Consider the following 23035-nt stretch of genomic DNA (forward strand, 5'->3'; position numbering starts at 1 on the left):
AAAAAAAATCTACCAACTTTCAGAACAGAAGGTTGTAACAATTTATCAATTCCCTGAACAGCAGGGCAAAATAGTCAATTCAATTAAAGAGTATGTACTAGACCAATTGTATTATCGCTCCTTGTGGAGCAAAGGGCTCTAAGTGTCAACAAACTGGCAGTGAAAGAAGAGTCAATTGGTACAGGACCAATTTCATTTGTTTTTAAAACATTCACACAAAACTTAAGAAGCTGAAAAATGGACCAGTTTAATCCTCCATTTCTGAAGTCCATTAACTGCTTTCTAGTAATCACTGCTTAGTTTTATGAACTTTTTAATTTTTTTTCATAATTGTGAATTATTGGTCCCTCTTAACAACTTCAGAGATAAACACTCTTCATCCCCACTACTCTTTTCCCTCTACAGTTCCTAAGAATGACTAGTAGTACACCTGCCTGTCATCATGAGAAGGATGATTTCATTCCTTTCTTTAATATAACACCAGTGGAATCACTTAACTTTTGTTGTTATAAATTATTCACAACAAAAAGGAAAAACATGGAATATTGAAAAAAGAAAATGATATCACATAAAACATAATAAAAGCACATCAAGTACAGCATAAGGGACATACCTGCCTCCCAAAGGAGAATCAAAACTATACAGATAGATAGTTATATAATTCCTTTTTAAAACCTCTAAATTTAGAGATTTCAGAAACTGCTTGTACCACCTTTCCTTTTAGCCTATCTAAACTAAGTATCTCTTTCTGATAATTAGGCCCCTTTCTTCTTCTAGCCCTCTTTCTCCATATCCTTCCCCCCTCATCAATCAGACATCTTTAGCTGCTTAACTGCAGTACCACCCTTTAAATCTTCCCTTCATGAGATTAACAAGTGAAATCATTTCACTATTCCCTCAAATCATTTTTTCTAGACCTCTTTGCAATTTTTACTATTCTCTGAACTCTCAAATTGAAACCAGAAAAAGCTGAGTAGAGTAAAAGGACTGCTTTACATGTTTCATTTAAAACACTGCTCTTCAAGCTAACCAATCTTGGTTTATGTCTTTATATTAATTTTTATTTTATTCTCTTTGTATCCTGAGCTACTGTTTGAACAATATTAACACAACTGTCAGCTTAGCAATAGAATTTTAGAAGTATAATATTACTGAGTATGATCATTTAAATAACAATTTGCTTTCTCTATATTGTAAGTTTTAAAAGACTTTAAAAACCTTATTAATATTATATGTCATTAATATAAATTTAATTGCTTTCTCTCTACAAACTCTACAAATGTTATTGTAGTGATCTATCATTTACCATTAAGTTCCTTCTGATAGAAAACATAATTAACCTTAGCACACCTGCTATCATACTGTTAGTAAATTGTCACTACTGTATCTTGTATATTTACCAGTTTAAATTGAAAATACCAAAATAAAAAAATCCTTCCTCCATAATTTGTTTGATTTCACCATACTGACGGAGGTTAAACAAATTAATGTTTAAATATCATGAAAATAATTTTAAAAATAGGATCAATAATTTAAGCAGTATGGTATTTCATAAGAATAAAAATTCACACAGAAAGCAATTCACCCATAGTAAATGCAACACCAGCAACTCAGTATTCATGCTAATGGAGAGAGCATGTAAGTGGACCTGAACAGAAACTAATGGTTTAATATCATAGTTTCACATAGTTTATCACTGTGAATGATAAACTATGTGAAAGCATCCAACAGATGATACTCCATTTAATGATCTGACTATTTGTAAATTCATAAATACAAATTCACATTTGTACTAGTATGATAACAAGTCCATGCATTGCAGTTATGCATATGGATTTTCACTGATTGCTTAAAAAGATTGAATTCTATCATACTAGAATATAATTTGAACTTGACACCTCAAATGAGAACAGTTTATTATTTCATGTTAAACTATTATGCACTTTGTTTTAAATCAGAAATCCTGGCGCTCTCACATCTGGATACTACAACAGGTATAGAATAAGCACCACTAAAGCAACTTCCTCAAACTACATCAGTCAAGCATAAAGAAAAACACAAACAGAATGTGAGGCATCTTAATGGATTAACTGCAATTGAAACTACAACAATGGTACTGTGCAATTTAATCTTCTAACTGCCAAATGATTTCTTGACAGACTAATAACTTCACACTGCACTGTCACTCTATTCAAAGATAGATTCAAACTGTAGGTGAAGAACCATTAGGGTGGCCAGGAGGGGAATAGGAAATGAATCTTATCCAAAGCAAAAAATAGAGCTTGCTTAGGGTAAATCAAAGGCTGATAAGGAGTATGATTGCCATGTATATATGCACAAAAGGGGGTAAACACCAGGAATAATGAAGAGCTACTGATGTCATAGTAAATGTCGGCACAAGAACAGATATGTACAAACTGAATGATTACATTTGTGGAAATAAAGGAGCTTTGTGAAAACAATTTAAGTTCAAATAGTAGGGAAACCTGTTTTTTAAAATAGATGGATGAGTTTATGAAAACATTTGCTTGCAAATCAGGTAACATTACCTTGATGATGGAGTAAGTTCCTGCTGGCCCTAAGCCTATATGACTAAGATGTCAGAAGACCACTTTAATGTTCCATGTGTATTTGCAAGACTTGGAGTCCAGCACATAAAACTTGTAGCCCTTCGCTTTTGTAAATTACTACATACATCAACAGTCAGTAAAAAATAAGAAAAAAAAATATTTTAATGAAAATATTAATAATGGAATCAAATCTAGGACAGAATAATACTTAATATTGCATGAAAATCAAGGACTGAAAAGTTAGTGTATGCTTCCCTTCCAAACTTAAGTTAAACACATAATTTGAGACACTATTTGTGTCAAAATAATTAACACAGAAGATGAGCACATTATTTAAATACACCCAGTTCATAAGAACAGCCAAAACAAGACCAAATAAGACAAAGGATTGTCAAAAGAACAGGGTGATTATATCCATGTTTAAGATGTTTTCCAGTAGCCCTTATTTATATGAACTCTAAATAAAATTCAAAGGAAATGGACTTAAAGAGATGAGTATCAGTCTTTACAATGAAACAAAGATAAGATCCAAGCATATCAGATTAGTGTAATTTTTCCAGCTCCTCATGATGCCTCTTCTAGTTAAAATGGAGAAGTGAATTGATTACTTTGCAAATAATACAGCTGCAATTGATTTTTCTTTTTTTTTTACCACCACTAGCCTTACCACAGATGAATACAGCTTTAAAAAGGATTTTCAAAACAAATGAAGTTCTGTGGTTAATGCCCATAGAATACAAATGAAGTGTGATTAGTTTAGGAAAAAAAAAAAAAAATCATAAAAAACCCCACTGTAACCATTCTACAAATAAAAAAAAAAAACATTATCAGCTTACAGTAGTTAATACAGCTATGAGGTGAATCAAATAGCTTTTCACCTTTTCTAATGCCTAAATAGGCAACAGCTAAAGAAAAATCTATTCTTACTAATGCACATGGGACTTTACCACAGGAGTGCTAATATACCTGTTACTTAGGGCAGAATACACATCTTTTGTTATATATTCACTGAAGAGCTGACATAAGCACTTCAAAGAATGCCACAGAACGCAGTGGTACTTACACCACACTCATGTTAATGACTGTTACAAGAATATATCCCCAATGAGAAAGCAGAGCCAAAAAGTTCCTTTTAAACCTTTTGAATATACGTTATTAGTATTTCTCCACTGACATCTCATAACCAACTCTTCAAAGCTTAACATTAACAATAAAAAATTGTAAAGCTTCCACCCTTATATTTCAGTTTAAATACTGATTTAGAGTACTTCCCTCTTTTTATCCTTGCTGCTACTGAAGAGATGCACTTCATCCTTGTTCTTTCCAATTGCTAGTGTGCCAACATGAGCACTATGAAATTTTCAATACAGGAGTGTATATTTAAATAATCATATGCGAAAAAGGGAAAAAAATAGAACAAACAAACAAACAAAAAACAAAAAAAAAAAAACCAACAATGAAGCAACCAGATTTTAAGGATAATGATTATGCTATACAAGATAGATATCAGTTGAAAAGAAAGATGAAACTGAAAAGGCACATCTTATGTTATGCTCTGTACAATGGATGTGGCTTGCAACTATAAGTAATACAAAGTCCCTTCCATGGCAAGAGTTACAATTTTCCCGGGTGTTTTTTTGAGAGAAACACCTAATCATATAAATTTCTAGCATTATACATTAATTTACTTATGCAGGCATAATAAACAACTTATGGGCTTGAAAGAAGCCAGTCACTGGGACAGTAACTCCAAAATGGAAAAATTCAAATCTGACAGAATAAAACTACATCTATCTCAGAAAATACTGTCCACACATTTTGTTTTTATAATGATTAGAATAAGTGTCTACAAAAGCCACATTTCATTCTGTCTCAGGAGACTATCCAGATGCCATTTAAGTAACAGTTTTTTCTTCAAGAAGGCAGATATAAATATTGAGCTCAAAAGGCATAACAGCTGGAAAAATACCAAAATAAACTGTCTTTATTTATATCACACAAGTTATTATTTTAAATAATGACCTCAAGATTTATAACCATTTTCATTACTTTTAAATCTTTGGGGTTGAAGGGACTTTCAAGGTGAAGGCACTGAATTCCTGGGATTGATCTTAATGTCTTCTGTAAATTCACTGAGCTCACACTGTACCACATAATAATAAGTCATTAACTTTTAATGTCTTGAGGAGAGGGCAAAGAAGGGATGCTATCACTGTTTCCAACTACTTAATGGGTGGATTGCAGAGAAAATGGTCTTCACAGAAGTGCACAGAAGGAGGATTAGATACAACAGACAAAAAAAATTGGAATGGCCAAGGATTTGAGCAATCAGATCTAATGTTGAAGTTGGCCCCGCTCTGAGCCAGGGGTTGGACTGGAGACCTTCAGAGGTTCTTCCAACATAAAATATTCTGTGTTCCCCAGACTCAGAACTTCTGTAACTACAGCAAGTGAATTTTGTGATGTATCTAGATTAATCTGATGAAGAAACCTAATATAAAACACTTCTATTAGAGATAATAAATACAAAAACTTGGTTATTGGTGAAAATTAGTCATTTCTGTAAAACTCTCATGTGTAGACAGCAGAGAATTTCTTCAGGCACTACTCATGGGAAGAAAACAAAAATAAATTACCTTAAATGAAAACAATTCAAAGCCCGCACTAAAATGGTATTATGAGACAAAGGAGTAATGATGATTCTATATACATACAAACAGCTTTTATTTCACTCATTTAAGAATATCTGACAGCTTGAATCGTTTTTCACTACCTGGACTGCTAGTTAATATGGCAATTTTAACAAGACTGCAATCTGTAACAATGTCAGTCTTGCGTATTTTTCTTGTCACAGTAAAGAATAATAATAAAAGGAAAAGACAAGAAAGTAAAATGAGGACACCAGGAAACAAGAAGAAAAAAGGAAGGAAAGAAAGGCAGAAGATTCACTTTCCCCTAGTTTTGTGTAAGGTATGTTCATCGAAGGGTAACAGAATGAAAGATTAGAACTATGAATAACATTCAATTAAGATAAATAATAATGTAGGAATGAAATAGCAAAATTCATAGAGCATATTGGTCTAAAAATTAATTTTATCAACTTTAAAAATACATGTGTTCAAAACAAGTATTCTATAACCAGCAGTTCTTACATGTTTTCACAGGGGATCACCACTCTCCAATTCACGTCTACATATATCATCTCCTATATCATTCCCCAACAACATACAGAGCAATAAAATACAAGTAACAGAACTTCTGCTCCTTCTGAATATTTTCTGATTTATACATATAAAGAGATTGTATTAATCCTTCTGGTAAAAAGCACCATCTTGAGAAACTAGAATAATCCAAATTCAATATGGCACATATTAAACTTTAACTACTGTGAAATGTAATTGCAAAGAGAGATTCACATTTGTGCAAATGTGTTCCCAACACAAGGCACAGTGAAATATTTGGATCTTTGTTTTCTAGTGTTATTTAAAGTTTTTGTTAATAACTGGCAAGAAAGCAATATCATTATTAATATAATTTTATTTAGCATGCTGAGGAAAGAAAGTGAAAATAACATGCCACTTTTACCAAGCCATTTGGACAGGAGGGGAAGCTAAAAGTAATAACTGCCTTTGACGGTATAAATGTGAAATCAAAGCATGAAGATCATTCTCAAGGATGCTATTGTGGACTCAGTGACACTGAAAAATATTTAGGGTTACCATAGATTATCATTAACTTCCCAATGCTGTGATAAAAAGGGCTATGGTAATACTATATGTAGAGAGTAAAATACTGAATGTAGCAAATAGGGTGGATTGGAGTCACAAGAAGAAAGAACAGGAAAGGTGGTGTTCAGGTTGTTCTGCTTCCTTCAGCAGCACAGTATGGCCCATGCAGGAGCAGCTGAAGAGCACACATTTTCTGCCCCCTCAAGCACATCATTAACTCTGTATCTGAAACAGATGTAAATATGTTTGGAAAAGCATATCCATGTCTGGCATCCATAATTCCCAAGGGATAATGAAATACTGGAGGACTTGGAGAAAAGCCATGAGAATGACAATAGGACTGGAGAAAAGCTGAAGAAAAGGTGATGGAGTACATGGTATTTACAACAACAGCCCATATTTTATAGGAGGAAGCTCTTCTTTCTAGAGTAAAATTATACTTCAAGACTAGCTGGTAAAAAGATACACTCACCATAAATCACACATTTTTAAACAGTGGCAATAATTAACAGTCAGAACTATTCAGTAGGAGTCTAGAGCATATCCCATTTCTAGAAATACTTAAGACAAGATTAGATTAAGGGTTTTTTAATATATTTTCTAATTCAAACAGCAAGTAATTTGTGAAAGCCTATGCTTTAGTTTAAGTCTCATTTCAGATTATACGATCACAGCAGCCCCTTCTGGATTTATCATCTATGAGATATAACAACAAGGTAGCAATGAAATCAAATTCTTACATGAAAAATTAATGACAAGTAACTAATGTACTTAAAGCCAGATTTTTTAAAAAGCAGATGAGCTGCAAGGTCTCCACCATCTTGTTTAATACACTTATCTGACTATCTGTCTGACAGTTTATACTGCCTCTCTGAAGGCACAGAATATTTGTCTAATACAGATCAAGCAGTTTGCCTTTTTCTTTTTTTTTCCCTGTTTCTTCAAAATATATGCAAATAACTTCCTGATAATAAAGAATTCAAGAGATTTTTAAAATTACATCATTACTACAATTTAAAGGTCCTTACAGCATTTCAAAATAAAAACTAATTATCAACTTTTTATAGTGAAAACAAACAGAATCACAGCCCTAACATCCTTGTGCACAGTCTAAAGAAGTGAGCATTCACACTATAATCTAACAAAGATCAAAATATCTGCCCAATTAACAGTCAAGTTTGCAGCTCTGAGCTGGCCTTCTTGCTAAACAAAGAGGTTGTGATTCTGCCCAACTTTGTGCTATTCTTTCTGTGTTTCTCAGGAATGACATTTGTGGACTTTTATTTCCTCACATCTACACATTGGTTAGCTCAGCTCAGCTCACATAAGCATTAGTTAATCCATCACGAACCACAGAATACCTCTGGATTTTAAAATCCTGGAATCTCACTGACTAATATTTTCATTTTGTTATTTCATTACAGAAATCAATACACTGATCATATGATTAAAAGGTTAATACCTAGCTTTGCAAAAAATAGAGGTCTACATGAAATATCTCATCATAACAAAAATACCTTAGAAGAGGTCCCAAAGGTCAATACAAGGCAACTATTTTCCATTCTCAAGGACTATCTTCTAGTAGCATGTAAAAAGTTTGACTCCTACACATTAGAGTGCCATCATAAATACTGATTCACTAAAATAAACATTCATAAGCTGAATTTCTGATTAATCTAAGGTAGGACTCATGCTAAGGATGATGGTGTCATCTTGGCTCACTCCTGAGAATGTTCCTGCAGATAAACAGCCTCAGCGCTCTTGGAAAGCTGAGAGTTAGAGAACTCTGCAAACTCAGTAGTAAACACTCCTGCAGTTTCTAGCTAGTTTGCCATGGCCTGAAGAATTAAATTCTGAAGTCCTAAACAAAATCCCAGAGCTGTATTTCCAGTCATTGCTGTCAAGTTTACCTAGGGCTGGAAGCTACTGTTTCCAAGGTCACTGGTTCAGAGACAATTCACCACAACATACCATACTGGTTCAGTGCTCAGAGGTCAGATTTGGAGCCTTCAATTCATGGGACAAGTGACCATGTGCTGCTGCTGAAGGACAATCCTATGATGTAAATGAGCTCTGGTTTGTGTTTTAGGCAAGAGGATCCAATTAGTTCAGGTACCTGAGGGACAGTTCAGAGCAGACTGATGAGCAAAACTCACCTGTAACTAGAAGACATTAGGAAAGCCAAAAGCTACTCTAACCTGAATATCTGAAATTCCTGTCAGTGTCAGGACCATGATCATGTTGGTGAGGGTGACAAGATTGTCATCACTGCTCAGCAGATGTGGAGTTCCCAAGAAGCCTACTTCACAAACACCTTACGTTGGAATTCTTATGTTGATTTTGGGCCACTGACATTTTGTTTACTAAGAAATGTTGAAAAACATGGATTTGGTCCAGTTTGACACAAATCCAAATTTAAACAAAAATATCAGAAATAGAAATCCTGCATGTTCACATTTATCTACAAAATCCTGGTTAGAGAGGGTAACTACGGTTTCTAGAACTGACAGTCATGATAAATAGTCATGAAAATATCTATTCCCTACCACTATCTTCTTATTTCCATTCTGATTCCCTGTAAGCCAAACATTTACTTTCAAATTATTCTGACTGTCTGGGAGCCACTGTGTATGATCTTCATAGGCTTCTGCAGTTCAACAAGGCATGGCATGGATCTTTTCTTCAGTGAGAATCTTAATCTTTGAATGTTTTTTTTCTTATTATTAAAAAAACAGGTTTCTATACCCTGCTATATGTTCCCTTCCAAAATCTCAAGATGATAATTAATTTATTTTCCTATAGCTAATCAAAAGTCCTGTAAAAACAAATGATATCTTTAAGCAATATTTTCTATTTAATTCTAAATGTTCAAAGTATAACTTAATCAATTAAGGAGATAAGAGAAATTAAAACTACAGAAAAAAATCTCAATATCTACCTGCTAAACATCACAGGGAGATAATTTTTATTAGCAAATACCATATCTATAGATCTCTACTGTGTTGTACAGCTACCAGTAGATGGTGCCTTGGTCTGTCTGGAAAAAAACCTATGCAATTGGTACATCAGTTACAGGAGTTCTTATCTCAGACATTCAAATTATACACCAATTAAAACTATGCATCATTGAAGACTAATTATCTCTTAATTAGGTGTTTTGGTTCCCTTAAATCATCAGATGAACTATTAACAGTGCTTCTGCCTTCTGAGTAATATATCAACTATGTTAAATATTTACAGATATTTTGGTGGCTCATATTAAACCTTTTCCCAGGTGACTGGAAAAAGAAATGTACCAGGGAGAGTAATGAAGTTAACATTTGCATTTATTGAAGTGGTGTAGAAATTGGCACAATATGGTTGACAACATTGTTCCAGAATATTTTAAGACAAACATTAACAGCTCTATCATTATTTGTTAAGGAAAAGAAGGTATAATCTAACCATCAGAAAACACCTCCTCATTTTAACAATACTTCAGGATTCATGGGAAGCATTTTGGAAATTACTATATTTGGACACATTAAGCTTTTGGGGAATATTATACAATTTTGTGATTTATTCTCCACAAAATTGGCCTTGAAACTACAAGGAAATATAGATATTTTACGTAGTCAGTTTTCCAAGGCAAGAACCAGTAGGTTTCTGGTATTATATTTTATTACCTCAGAAAGAAAAAAGGTAATCACAATTACTGCAACAGTCCACATTTAGATAGTAATTTTCAACTACTTCATATGACTATACATGTAAAAGATATACTTTTCATAATGTAACTGACAGAATTTTTAATAATTATATTTAATGTGTTGAAAAACAGAATGGAGTATAGTTTCAGAATCCAGTACTGAAAGAAATTAATCTTTATCTCCATGCTGCTGTCCCACTAATTTCAATTTTAAAGTAATTTTTAATTCCTTCACTTACTGGAGTTGTTTTTCCTAAAACCAACTCTAGAGCAAAAAGTCTATTCATATTGAATTGAGAAACAATGAAAACATCTTTTCGTATATTTTAATCAGATATAACAGATCTATGGAAGATACAAACCAGAATCTCTAGACTTTTTTTCTGTCAAACTAAATGTTTCCACTCTGCCATGCCCAGAAAGGTAATTAGATGAGCCACTTTGGCAAAATACAAAGTGCAAACATACCATGAACAGCCACAAGATCTCTTACCGAAATCTCTGTTTCTTTAGATCTACATTCTTCTACTTTACAATCAGCTAACTCCCTTATTGTCTAACTTAATGACTTAAGTCAATGCATAAAACATGAGAAAATACTAAATACTATAATATAACTTTCCTGTATACTACTAAATCTGTTGGTACCAGAATCAATTCCTCCCTACATTCAGGTACAAACTTGCATTTGCTTTTTTCCAGTCTTGTGATCCTACCCTTATGCTTTTGGTCCTGCAATTTCACATTATTTCCTTCTGATTCTAGGATAGATATTATCTGGTGCCTAATCTGTGCACATTAAGCTCAAGTTTTGTGTCCAACTCTATTGAGGATAATTTTAGTAAATATATGTTAATTATTATTATTATCAATCCTGACTTTACACTATAATCAATTTCATCATCCCTATTGAAAAACGAAGCTAAGTATATATTTACATTTTAGTCTATACCTGTCATCTATAAACTAACTCACCCTGTACCACTAGATGCCTTCTGGTTCTTTTCTGTTCAATTTCAGTCTCCTTGCAAAATTGTAACTGAATGGTAGTTCAGTAGATTGCCCAGGTTTTTGTTCTAGGTATACTATTTTCAAACTTCTTTTTTAGAGAGACTTTATATTTACTGTAAGAAAACATCAAAGTCATTTGAGAAGTTAACGTATCCACTTCATCATCAATACCTGTTTAGTGTTTCAAGAATTATAGTGTCTTCACACATAGCTATATGCAGCTACTCAGCAGCCTCTATGAAAACCATTAAGGCACTTAGAAATTGAATCATTCACCATAAATCACAGAAATTAGATTTAGGTGTGCTATCACTGATGGGAGGACGTTCTGTACAAACACAGCGCTACATGTGGATAAATACACATTTTCCAAGCAAATATTCCAGAATTATGAACTTTGAAAAATTTGGAAAGGTCTTTAAAACCAAAAAGCTCTGATCTTTATTTGTTAATTTAGTAATTAGGTTTGTGCTTCTGTTGTAACTTTCAATGGCAGTGACTGATAGGTTTACTTATTGAAGCTTTTACAGTGTGTAAGTCATTCATGAATGCTAAAAATTCAAAATTAACTCCAAAACAAAAAAAGCTAAAATAAATTATGCTACACAGTAAATTTTATTACAAGGGTAGATGTGTTTCTTGATTTACTTTACACTCCTTCTTCAGTTGCTACAGGCAGGCTATTAACAGGAGAAAGAAAATCAATTCCAAAACAGGAGCCAGTAAACTGAAAGAACACTAGTTTCCCCTTTAAAAAAAAAATCCCTTGAAAATTTAAATATGAAGTAGTTTTGATTATTTATTGTGCTACATACAAATAAAATGTAAATCTTCACCATAATTCATGGTTCTGTTCTGGCATACAAACTAATACAGTGTGTCAAAGATAGTTTGCCTCAGAAACAACAGTGTAGAAAAAAAACAAAACCAAAACAAAACAAAATATGCTATGAAAGCTTGCAGTAGGCTTGTTTAAGAATAATTAAATTCCTTCTTTCCAACACATTTGGGCATTCTACGTGTACACTAACATTGTGTCTAACTGTTTTAACAATAATAGTTCTATGCTCTGGAAACATGTTAGATTAACTATTCTCTGAACAAAAATTAATAACAAGATTTTTTCATTAAATACAAACCTAACTTTGCCAGGCAGTGCTTTGCTGCTGAGGTTGAACCTTATCATGTAAGCTGGCCCTCCCAATTATAACTCAGACACTTGTGAAACTTTCATTTACACGTTAGGGAGGAAAGGAAATAACTAGTAGAACAGTCATTATTATCTCCAGATGCAGCTCTAAAACTAGTAAAAAATTTTGCTGCTCAGGCACAAGTTGAGATCAGACTTACAAGTTTGACAGTTATAAAGAGATATAGGTGCATGAAAGCAGCTGATCCGGAAGCAGGAATGCTATTGTTGTCCTTAGGGACAGAGCACATCAACCGGATAGCCAGGACAGCGTTTTAGGGGTATTTGCTTGTTTCAGATGCACTTGCTATTTTTCAGAATATGGGAGCAACTGATGAAAAAAAAAAAAAAAAAGGAAAGACATCTGTTACCAGTCTCAATGACAAAAATCCCTTCCCATAAAATTAGTTTCCTGAAACTGAAGAACATGTTGTTACTGTTATTATTAATATTTGCATAGCTGTCAGAAGCCCAAGCTTTATGACTGCTTACTACTTCAGGGACCACTGACCATTATTTGAGGTGCTGGCTACAGCCTGAGTTACTGCTTTTCAATAAATGTTACAGCCTTCAAATTCCATTACCAGTGGAATTTGAATTACATCTACTCTCAAAATAAAATAAAAATGAACAGAAACAAGTTACGGGGCTTTGCCACATATTCTATTCAGAAATCTAGCCTATTTAAGACAGCAGCATTTTCTCATGGGGTCCGGTTTAACAGATATATAAGACATGGTACACCTAAGGGGTTGGGACTCTGGAAGACACTCACTCAAATGTAGGGATAGTAAGCCTGGATGATAAATCATGCCCTTTTTCTTGGACACTTGAACCCTCTAATAGCAAAGTTACTATATACAGACTTTCTCTGAAAAGATGGATAAACTTGTATTATCTGTGAAATTCTGGAACAGCTAAGCTTAAGCATCTGTATTTATCCTTACTTTCCAGTCAACTCTGTGTTATAGGAAATGAAGAAAAAGTGTGGTATAAACTATTCCAACAATTCAACAGGAAAACATCCAACATTTGTGTGCCAGTGTATAACTACCACATACTTCTGAGAGAAACTGGTAGTTGTGCATGTTACACCCAATAACAAGTCTATTTGTGGAAACAGCTCTAAGGTGAAGATGTCCTATATCACCATCTTTCTAATGACCCCTTATGCAACTATGTCTACTTCTCCTTTGATGTCAAGGAAGAAGAGATCTTACAGCTAAATAAAATGCTTTTAGCATCAGGACATTTAAATGCAGTTTCCCCTTGAGGGCTGCAAAGCTTTCTTACTGACTGAACACCCAGCTCTGCGCCCATAGCCATTATGGACAGAAGGATGCTAACAGGAACCTAGGGTACCTTTTTATAAAGCGAGCAGGACTTCATTGGAAACTGAAAATTTCCTACATGGTTTCTATAGTTGGCAAGTAATTCACTGCTACCAAGTGCTGTAGAACTTGTATTCTGAGGTCAGTAGGCTCACCAGTGACAAAAATAAAATGGGTCACCGGGTAGTTGCTGGTGAAGAGTTATCACAGACCAGCACATCTTCAGAAAATTGTTGTATGGACACAGCCATCACATATCCTTTTTTCAAAGTCAGGAAATTATATTTCAAAAGAGGGTATTTTGTGTTAGAATCACTGGGGATTTATTAAGATTTAGGAAAAAAATTCCAAGCTTGCGGAACAGGTAACATGCATAGTAAAAGTACTTGAGGAAAAAACTGTGAGCCATTGATCCAAATAAACAATCACCTACTGGGATGTACAGTTTTTCCTGGTAGTCATGAAAATCTTGAAGAGAACTGAATATAAAAATAGATAATATGTGTGACTGACAGAAAATGCAACTAAATGTCTTGTATAAGGAGAAGTGCTGTTCCTTTTCCTATAGAAAATGAAATGTTAAGAGCAGTAACTCCAACGCCAACACCCAAACCTTCCCAATGAAAGACACAAGTAATCTTAGCTCCAGTGCCAGCATAACAAGAGGCATTAAAGGACAGTGGTGAAATGCCTATCAGCAACTGAAATACCAGTTACAAGGGAAGTACGATCACTATTCTGCTTCCTTAGGAAATCATCTTTATATAATCTATTCTTGAAAAATCACAATTAATAATGTAAATACAGGAGACTAGTACTTGTATTTGAAAAATGCTAGATGTACTGAAGTGAGTATTTAGTCCTCTACAAAAGTATTGTGTAAAAGGTAATGTGCCAAATTTATGTTGCTATCTTACTTATGAACAGAATACCTCTCAAGGAAGCCACTGGAATTTCCTTAGCTCTATCAGAATTAAATGAAACCTTCAGTACTGAGTTGATATAAAATATAACTACATTTTTAAGCAACACAATCTGATCAGTGTAGCATGACTGCACTAGTGGAAAGGACTATGGTGCAAATAATTGGGGTTTTAAGACCATTATGCATAGGTCAGCTTCCTTGGCATCCAAAGCCCTGCACTGGAACACAGAGCTAACTCTAATAACCACAGAAAGGGAAAGGTGGCTGATGCACGAAACTACTTTCTAGACCATTTGAAAATTAACTCAGAGACCGTATAGAAGAGCTCCCCATTCCAAACAAGAACTTGAATCCATAATCAGTATCTTGACTCTCCCAAAGAGTCCTTTCATCAGTACACCAGTAATATCATTTTTGTAAGAATTATCATCCTCTAAATGGATGCTCTCCTATACAATAATAGACTAATATTAACTACTTTCGCATATTGTGAAGGTGAAATCTGGTATGCTAAAAGATGTAGATGTAGAAGATCATAAATAATAGAACTGTGAGCCCATTTAGTACTGGTCCTGAAAACTTCAGCCTCTGGATTGGGATGTCCTCTGACTTCCCTCACTTAACCCTAAGTCATAGGAAGGCTCATATATTTTTAAAAAATCTCTATTATATACATAATTTTAAAGTTAGCCTATAAAACTTAACGTGTTTTCTCTGAAAAGCTCCCTACTCCATTTATCATTTGAAGATCTTAACTACTGCTAGAGCACTAAACATAAGAAATCCATATGGGTAATGTGAACATCACATATTTCATTGGAAAAGAACAAACCACAGCATAAGAAAGATAAAAGCTAACTAATAATCTCATTGATTTAGGAAGGCAAATACAGAGGATAATATTAAGATCCTGAAACAGTTTCTGTAACTGAACCTTAACATTCCTTTTCTGCTGCATAAAAGTGGACTGACTTAATTTCTAGATGGAAAAGAATTTTTTGAAAAATTAGCAGGGCAGGAAAGGAATGCAGTATTCAAGCACCATCACCTCTGAGACAGAACTCTCTAAACGGATGGATTTCAACGTGCCCCAAAAATAAATAAAAAAAACACCTGTGCAACTGTGGCAGATGAGGAAATATCTGATTTTAAAAAAAAGAAAAAAGAAAAAAAAGAAAATAGATGCAACCAATGATCAGGGATTCCTTTTATCATGCATTAAAAAATATTACCATTAAGGTGTTATGCTGCAGCGGAAACAGCACAAGAAGCTGAAACTGCCAACATCTGACAAAGAGTTGCACATCTTAGGAATACATCACCTTAATAATGTTTGTCTTACAATGATGATATAGGCACCTTCCAATCTTAAAGGTGAAAGGAGTGTGTAATACATTTACAGTTTAAATTGCTTCATGGGTTTGTTTAGGAAGGCTACTTGGCAATTGAAGTTGTTCTATCCTTTAAAGTGGGACTGGTGAGTGTAAAAAATACTCCTAATATGAAGAGAAAAAGAAAGCAGTTAACCTTCAGGGGTTTTCTTCTATAAAATAGTACATGTATAAATGTTAATAAATTTTACAAATTCATCCTTTGACACTGTGTAACACACAATTACAGTTAACATTCATGTATGATTTAGAAAAGTGTAGCTTTACTTAGCAGAACATAGGAATAATATTTCTCTGCCAGTTTCCTTGGAAAACGCTTTAATCCAGGAAGCTCCTCAGCAGATTATTTTATATATATGAGAAACAGGCTCTGTATTCTATAAAAACAGGGGTGGGGTTTCCACCAAAATGGAAACCTGTAGATTAATTGTAATTATGGTTAACTGGCAAGTATTTTGAGCTTGTTCTAGTTCCCTCAGCAAATTACTAGGAGTTATGAAATTTTATTATCATTTTAAAAATTTAATTTTTAAGAATTAATTCCATAAGGGAGCTATAGTCAAAAGCTGGTCATCCATATAAAGACCTTCTTGATTGGTGCAAGAGACACAGCATTTACAGATGCAGCTATAGTAATGGTAACTATAAATATTGCTGAAACTTCAGGGTGGGGGGAACAATCATCATTGCACTGTTTTTTTTTTTGTCTGCCACTGCACGGTATCTCACTACTCCACAAAATACTCAGCTAAATTGATTCCAGTGAAGTCAAAGAAGCATGTAAATCCTAACAAAATATACTTAGAGTTAACTGAAGTTTGTAATATTGCAATATGATATAGACATTCAACCTTTAAGAAAATCAGAGGCTAAGATGATGATTAATGAAAGACTACACACAAATATCTATGTACCTACATATTTGTATGCCCTCTTTTATGTGTACCTCTAAATGCATAAGATATATTACAACTAAACATTTATGTTCAATAATTTTAACTTCTGATTTTAAAATCAACATTTTGAAGTCTGATTCACTACCAAAAGCAAAATCATCATAATATAATTCTTATGCACAGAAAATACAGCAAACATTCACACTTTGTATGAGTGAAAACATGAAATTAATTGTAAAACTAAGATGTCAACATCTCTATAAGCACAAAACAGTCATACAGTCATACTAACCTGTATTTTGATTGGCCAGGAGAAATTGCTGACATAGACATAGAAAGTGATGTTTGGGTTGCTCCGAAAGTTAAATTTTTCACAGGAAAAGCTATCTCTGTATTCCTTAATATTAGCCTTAGAAACAACAGGAATCTCTTCTCCAGATATTGTTCCAGCTAAGGAAAAAAAAAAAAAAAAAAAAAAAGAGTGTGAGTGTGTATATATATATTTATGACGAATATTAATCATCATTAAAGATGACAAAGTAAATGTGGACAAGAAACTTAAATTCTTTAATTACTTTTGGTGTTTTCATTCTGCATCTTAATAACCTTTTATTTCAGTTTACATGACAGATTAGGTATATTTCATATATATACAGAGAATTCACAGAAACTCTTACTCTGGTTTCAAAAGATTATGAATTAATGATAAAACTGGTAGAAGTTACATGAATTTTAGAAGAAAGTTGTTACGGTCAGTTCAATAGATAATATTCTTTCCCCTAGTAATTTACATTCCATTTTAATAAAAACACATAGTTTAATAAAGCTTTGTCTACATCTTTACATTATTGCTGTAGATTTTTAATTGTTCATGAAAGCTTTAATAACATTCCCACTAATAAACATGTATAATTTTTTGCCAATATATGGATGACTGTGCTAAGTTAAAAGAATAAATAGAACTTACTATGATATGTTAGAATATTCAGAATTACATTGATGAAGAAATTGATGAGTTTATATAAGACAAACTCTGAAACCTCCTTAAAAAATATTTTTTTTTTTATTTTAGTACAATTTAATTTAAGCATTATGCTTCTCCTTGGATGTGTTTTCAGAAAGTCAATAGAAGCAATTCAGAAACACTGTTTAAATAAAGCTTTTCTTCCTCCTTCTTAAAACAAAGAACAGTAATGGGGTTCAAAGTTGGAGAAAAATAGATAAGCAGCTCCTTTTATCAGCATACAGAGAAGAACTTTATTGTTTCATATCAATGTTAAGGTTAATAATTAAATTTTTAGCTTGAACACTGAAACAAAGAAATAAAATCTCAGTCTCTGCAGTAGTTAAGGAAGCAATTTATCTTAATTAAAATCACAGCATTTCATAACACTGTCATTTTAAAAATTTAAATAGACTACAGGTTTTTCCTACCAAAGTGATTTTAATTGAATAGGAGAGAAAGTTAACATATTAATGAAGCTTTGTTCAGATTGCAAATTATCATCTGAGGTTTAAATAATATAATTAATAATGGCATAATGATAATGGCAAAAGAATACATTTGGTAAAGTTTCATTATCGGAATTAGTAACAAAGAGACAATCAGGTTAAAATAGCTTAAAGGATCACAAAATCATATGGGGAAAAGTCGTCATACCAAAATTCACCCTCACCTGTAGAACCAATAGACCATGTAATATTGAGGTTGAAGTTATTTGATGCATTAATCGATATATCCAAATTTTTATTTGACTAGATAAAAGAAAGAAAATATGTTGAAGTTAACAAAATATCAGAATGTATTGAATATAATTTGATTGCACATAACTGCTCATAGCCTTTTAATCATTTTCCATTTTTCATTTTAAACATAAATAGAAATGGTAATAATTCAGAGCCAAAAGCAATCCTCTCTTTCGCTTCAGTAAGAACAGGGTACAAGTAAGTATATAACTACACCAGTTATATTTTCAGATTGTGATAAAAAGAATGAAATAATTTTCTTTATAAAACTATAGAAAAAATACATGACACATGGCTACATTTTAATTACAATCCAAAAATTACTTTTCTCATCTACTAATAAAGATTTCTTAACTGAAGGGTATACTTCTTTAATTAATCTCAGGAAGACACTAAAACTTGTTATTCATGGGAACAACAATAAAAGAAATGAGCTGATAATTTTTTGGAGTATTAGTCGATCTGAAGTACATCTACCATTTAGAAAGTTTTCTCAGTGAATGCACTGGAACAATTTTCAGTCTTCAAAAAGATTTTAAATAGCTCTAATACCTAATAGGCACTTGGGAGACCTTTAATCATGGTCAAACGCAATGGAAATCTTAATGATGACGCTCCAAAACTTGTCTAAAGTTAATAACATTTTCTTACCTGTTCTGGATTTGCTATAAAGTTTATGGCAGTATGATGGCGATCATCCTCTTGTAATAAGCTGAACGTAAACTGGTAATCAATCAAAAGGCTGTCTGTGAGCAAAAGAGAAATTAAAAATAATAAAATAGATTCAAGTGTATACATATTAATAATATGCTATACAAGCATCTAAAAACTTACCATTCACTTTTATTTTAAAAAGCATTGAGTAATCTACAAGTCAGAATTATCCACATGCATTTCACTGTTTCAGTATTTGCACTATTATGTCTTGAAGCAATAAAAAATTAAGTGATGCAGTAACAAAGAAATAATAAAATTAAGAAAAATAACTAAATTCAGAAACAGATTCTGTGAAATAGTTATTCTTTGGAAAGTGATTATTCCAAAATACAGTATCAATATTGTTAGAATGTTATCAGTTCCTTAATTTTACTCTGAAATAATTATTCAAATAAACTGTTCAAAATGCATTTAAATATTTTAGTTTCACAGTCAAATGCTTTACTGTGTTCTATAAAAGGTTTATATATTTACATTACTATAACACATTTTAGAATTACTAGGTTTAAAAATTTGGGGGAAAAAGCTGCATCTATAGTAGAAAAGACTGCTGATAATAAAATGGCACAGTGGAATTTTGAATAGAAATTATGTGACCACCAAGCACATCTTTTCTAAATTGAGAGAATTCTAAGAGATTTTGTAAGTGGCAAGTGGTATAAACTTTTCATACAAGATAGACAAGTGGCAGTTTAGTTTTGATTCAAAAAGATTATATTTCACCTCCCAATTGCACTTGTTCCACACATTTTTCTTACAACCTATGAAAGGAATGGAGTCTGACAGGCAGTTCCTACTCATGCCATTCCTGTTGCTGTACACTCACTGCACTCCCCTGATGCCAGCTAGAGTTGGCACAGGTGCAGAAGGGAGAAAGGGCCCGCCTTAGATGACCCAATCATGTTTAACTCCTCCTAGAAGGAGCATAAAACGATTGGGAAAATTCAGAAGACATAAGCTTTGAGCTATCCCACTGTGTTCCTGAGGTTCGAGGAATGAGATTAATCCTTAGTTGGGTCACAGCACTAGGAATGACTGTAAAGGAACTTTTCTGCTGGGTGAAGGGGTAGAGGTGGACTTGTCAGGGTGAAAGAGGCTTCCAGCACCTCCATAATGTAAGAAAAAGACCCAGCCCCCATGGATGAGTGCTGCTGCAATTCACAGAGGGCACCATGTAGAACCCCAGCAGGCAACGTACAATGCAGTCAGAGTCAAGAATCAGCAGAGCCCTCAGAGATGTCAACTGTGTTAGCAGACTAATAATCCTTGTGCAACAGACAGTCGCGAACCAGAGGTGGGTGCAGTGGATGGATCTTGAATGCTCTGTTACAGGGCCAGATATCTTCAGGTCTAGCAGAATAAACTTCTAACTCTTTGACTATTATGGTTCAACAAAGATCAGAGGATTCTGTTTATCCCTCTGTCACACAAAATAATAAGGTGACTTGTAATTTGACTTGTACATGATTCAGATTATTATTTTGTGCATGTTAGAATACGGTTAGATGCAAGTTATCTTTGGTGCTACATCCCAGTGAATAATTTTGAATCCCTATTTTGATTCCTGTCTTGATGACATTTTACTAGTCACCAACACCACGCAACCAGTGTGTTACAAATAAAAAATAAGTGAACATGAAAACAAAATCAGTAAATACAAAGCGAGTGAAAGATTAAGTCAAAACGGGAAAAAGCTGTGTCAGCCTTTTGTCGGACTCAACAGTTTGCTTACTGCTGACAATCACCTTTTCTGCAGCAACACATCATCTAAAAAATACACTGTATTGTATCCCATGGGAAGCCTGACATTGAAGTAAAAAAAAAAAGCTTACTGGTCAATGAAGCATGAATACAGCCCACTATATTGTCTTCACAGTTAAAGAAAATGGGGTTTGGTTGATTTTGTTTTTTGGTTTGGTTTTTTTTTTGTTTTTTGTACACTGAGCGTAGAAAGAAAATTAGAAAATAAAGGAGTTACATGAAAGGAATTACCATGACCTTTGAAGCTGAAAAGTCCACTTTCTCACTTTCTCTGTTATTACCACCACAGTTCCATTATTCAAACAAGAAGTTGATCTAGATGTCTTAGATAACGAGTTTTTATCGCGTTTTTGCAAGCTTGTGAAAGTGAAAGATGAATAAATATTAAATAAAAGACCCCATTTATTTATTAATACTTTTCCACGCTTCTATAACTATGCAAATCTAATTAATAAAGTCTCACTAACTCTATTAGCAACAGTGTGCCATATCTACATATTTAACAGTAAGATTACCATTGCAGCAGAACATATTTAAAGGTAGCAGGACAGCAAAAGATGGTGAGTAGAGATTGACCCCTATTAAAGGGATTAATAAATCCTTTAATAATAATGAGTAGCAAGGCCAAAAGGCTAGGAATAATGTATAGATATGCTAAATCTCCTGATCTGGCCAATTTGGGGTCCCACAAAATACAAATGACTGCTTTAGCATGAATCCTTGAAAACAGAGTTATTGTTAATGTATGGTGGACAAGCAGCACAACATGTACTCCTATAGAAACCCCAACTACTGCAAAGGCTACAAGATGCAAGAAGCAGAGTAGACAGGCATTCTAAACAAGATATTGTTGATTTACTCACAATATAAGGAAAATGACCATTTAAAAATGCCATAGTCTTCTAAACCCAGATTGTGCCCTCCCAGAGATGCAGGGTAGCAGCCAAAGACCACCAGTGATAAAAACTGGGAATAGACATGGGACTAATCTCCCAGTCATATGAATGAACAGCTTTTCTGCATACAAGTCAAAAAAAAAAAAAAGAGATCTAAGTAATTTACTTTTAAAACAATATGGCCACACTTTTTTTCCTGGGGTTTGTTGTTGTTGCTGTTGTTTTGTTGGGCTTTTTTTGTTTTTGTTTTAATATTTATGGTTTACCTGCTAAAAGCCAAGAAAATAGGTACTTGTTTTTCAATGATTGCATGAAAAGTCCTTACATTGATAAAAGATGTTAAACTATACAGTTCCTCATAACTTTACCATCTGTAACAAATCAGAAAAATACTTCCACATTTTTTACTTCATTTTCACCTACAATACAGTTGAAAAAGTAAATCATGAAAAACAGTAAGAGTTGGTTATGTTTAGTGCCTTTCATACTCAAGATATACAAAAGTATTTTATGGTGTTATTAATTATCTAATTAATTTATCTTTTAATTAATTATATACTCCACTAATAGTATAGAAGATAATTATATATTCCATACAGTAGCCATTATCTCCTCCGGAATACTCATGGATCCTTGAACAACACAGCTCCTGTTATTCAACAAGAGTTCTGAGAGCCAACACATGGAACTCACCTTGGGATTCTTTGAACGTGCCAAAGGACCTTTAATTTATATCAACCCAGCCCTACAAAATGGGAAGAGATCCTCACTAAACTATTCAGAAGCATCACACTTCTTAGCACTAACAAATGCAAATTATCAAGTTTTTATTCCACAAAGACCTGCAGTAGAGAGGGAGAAACCACTAAATCTCTATCTTGGCCTCAGAGTGGATGCTGCGAAGCAGAAATACATATCTCTTCATAGACAATTCTAATCCAGAAAAGATGCCTAAAGTGTGTGACTTAAATGGAGAGCACTGACTAATGCAGTTATATGATTCAAAAGTGGAAATGAAGTCAGGTGCAAATGAAAGAGCTTACACTGAGCAAACATTCCTTCTCATCTTTCTGAGAACTGCAAAAGTATGCTGGGTAAGTTTCACAGCTTGGTGGAAGGTTCACTTCCATACTTAGGATACTTTCTTGTTGACCAAAACTTTAAGAAAGATTTGCCTAGACCCACT

At 33.5% G+C, this 23035-nt stretch overlaps 1 protein-coding gene across 8 annotated transcripts in view; it reads right to left on the reverse strand.

Annotated features, from left to right (window-relative positions):
* The window catches only part of ATRNL1 (attractin like 1), a 519346-nt gene that overhangs the window by 282508 nt on the left and 213803 nt on the right, over nucleotides 1-23035 (reverse strand). For all 8 annotated transcript variants that reach the window (XM_032988565.2, XM_032988564.2, XM_032988569.2 and 5 more), the window contains exons 22-24: nucleotides 19127-19221; nucleotides 18406-18484; nucleotides 17022-17179 (exon numbers count right to left, since the gene is read on the reverse strand). In XM_032988565.2, coding sequence (XP_032844456.2) covers nucleotides 17022-17179; nucleotides 18406-18484; nucleotides 19127-19221 — 332 coding nt within the window. The remainder of the gene's footprint in view (nucleotides 1-17021; nucleotides 17180-18405; nucleotides 18485-19126; nucleotides 19222-23035) is intronic.

The sequence above is a fragment of the Tyto alba genome, unplaced genomic scaffold (assembly GCF_018691265.1).
Source record: "Tyto alba isolate M040663 unplaced genomic scaffold, T.alba_DEE_v4.0 Super-Scaffold_1, whole genome shotgun sequence".
In the NCBI taxonomy this organism is placed as follows: Eukaryota; Metazoa; Chordata; class Aves; order Strigiformes; family Tytonidae; genus Tyto; species Tyto alba.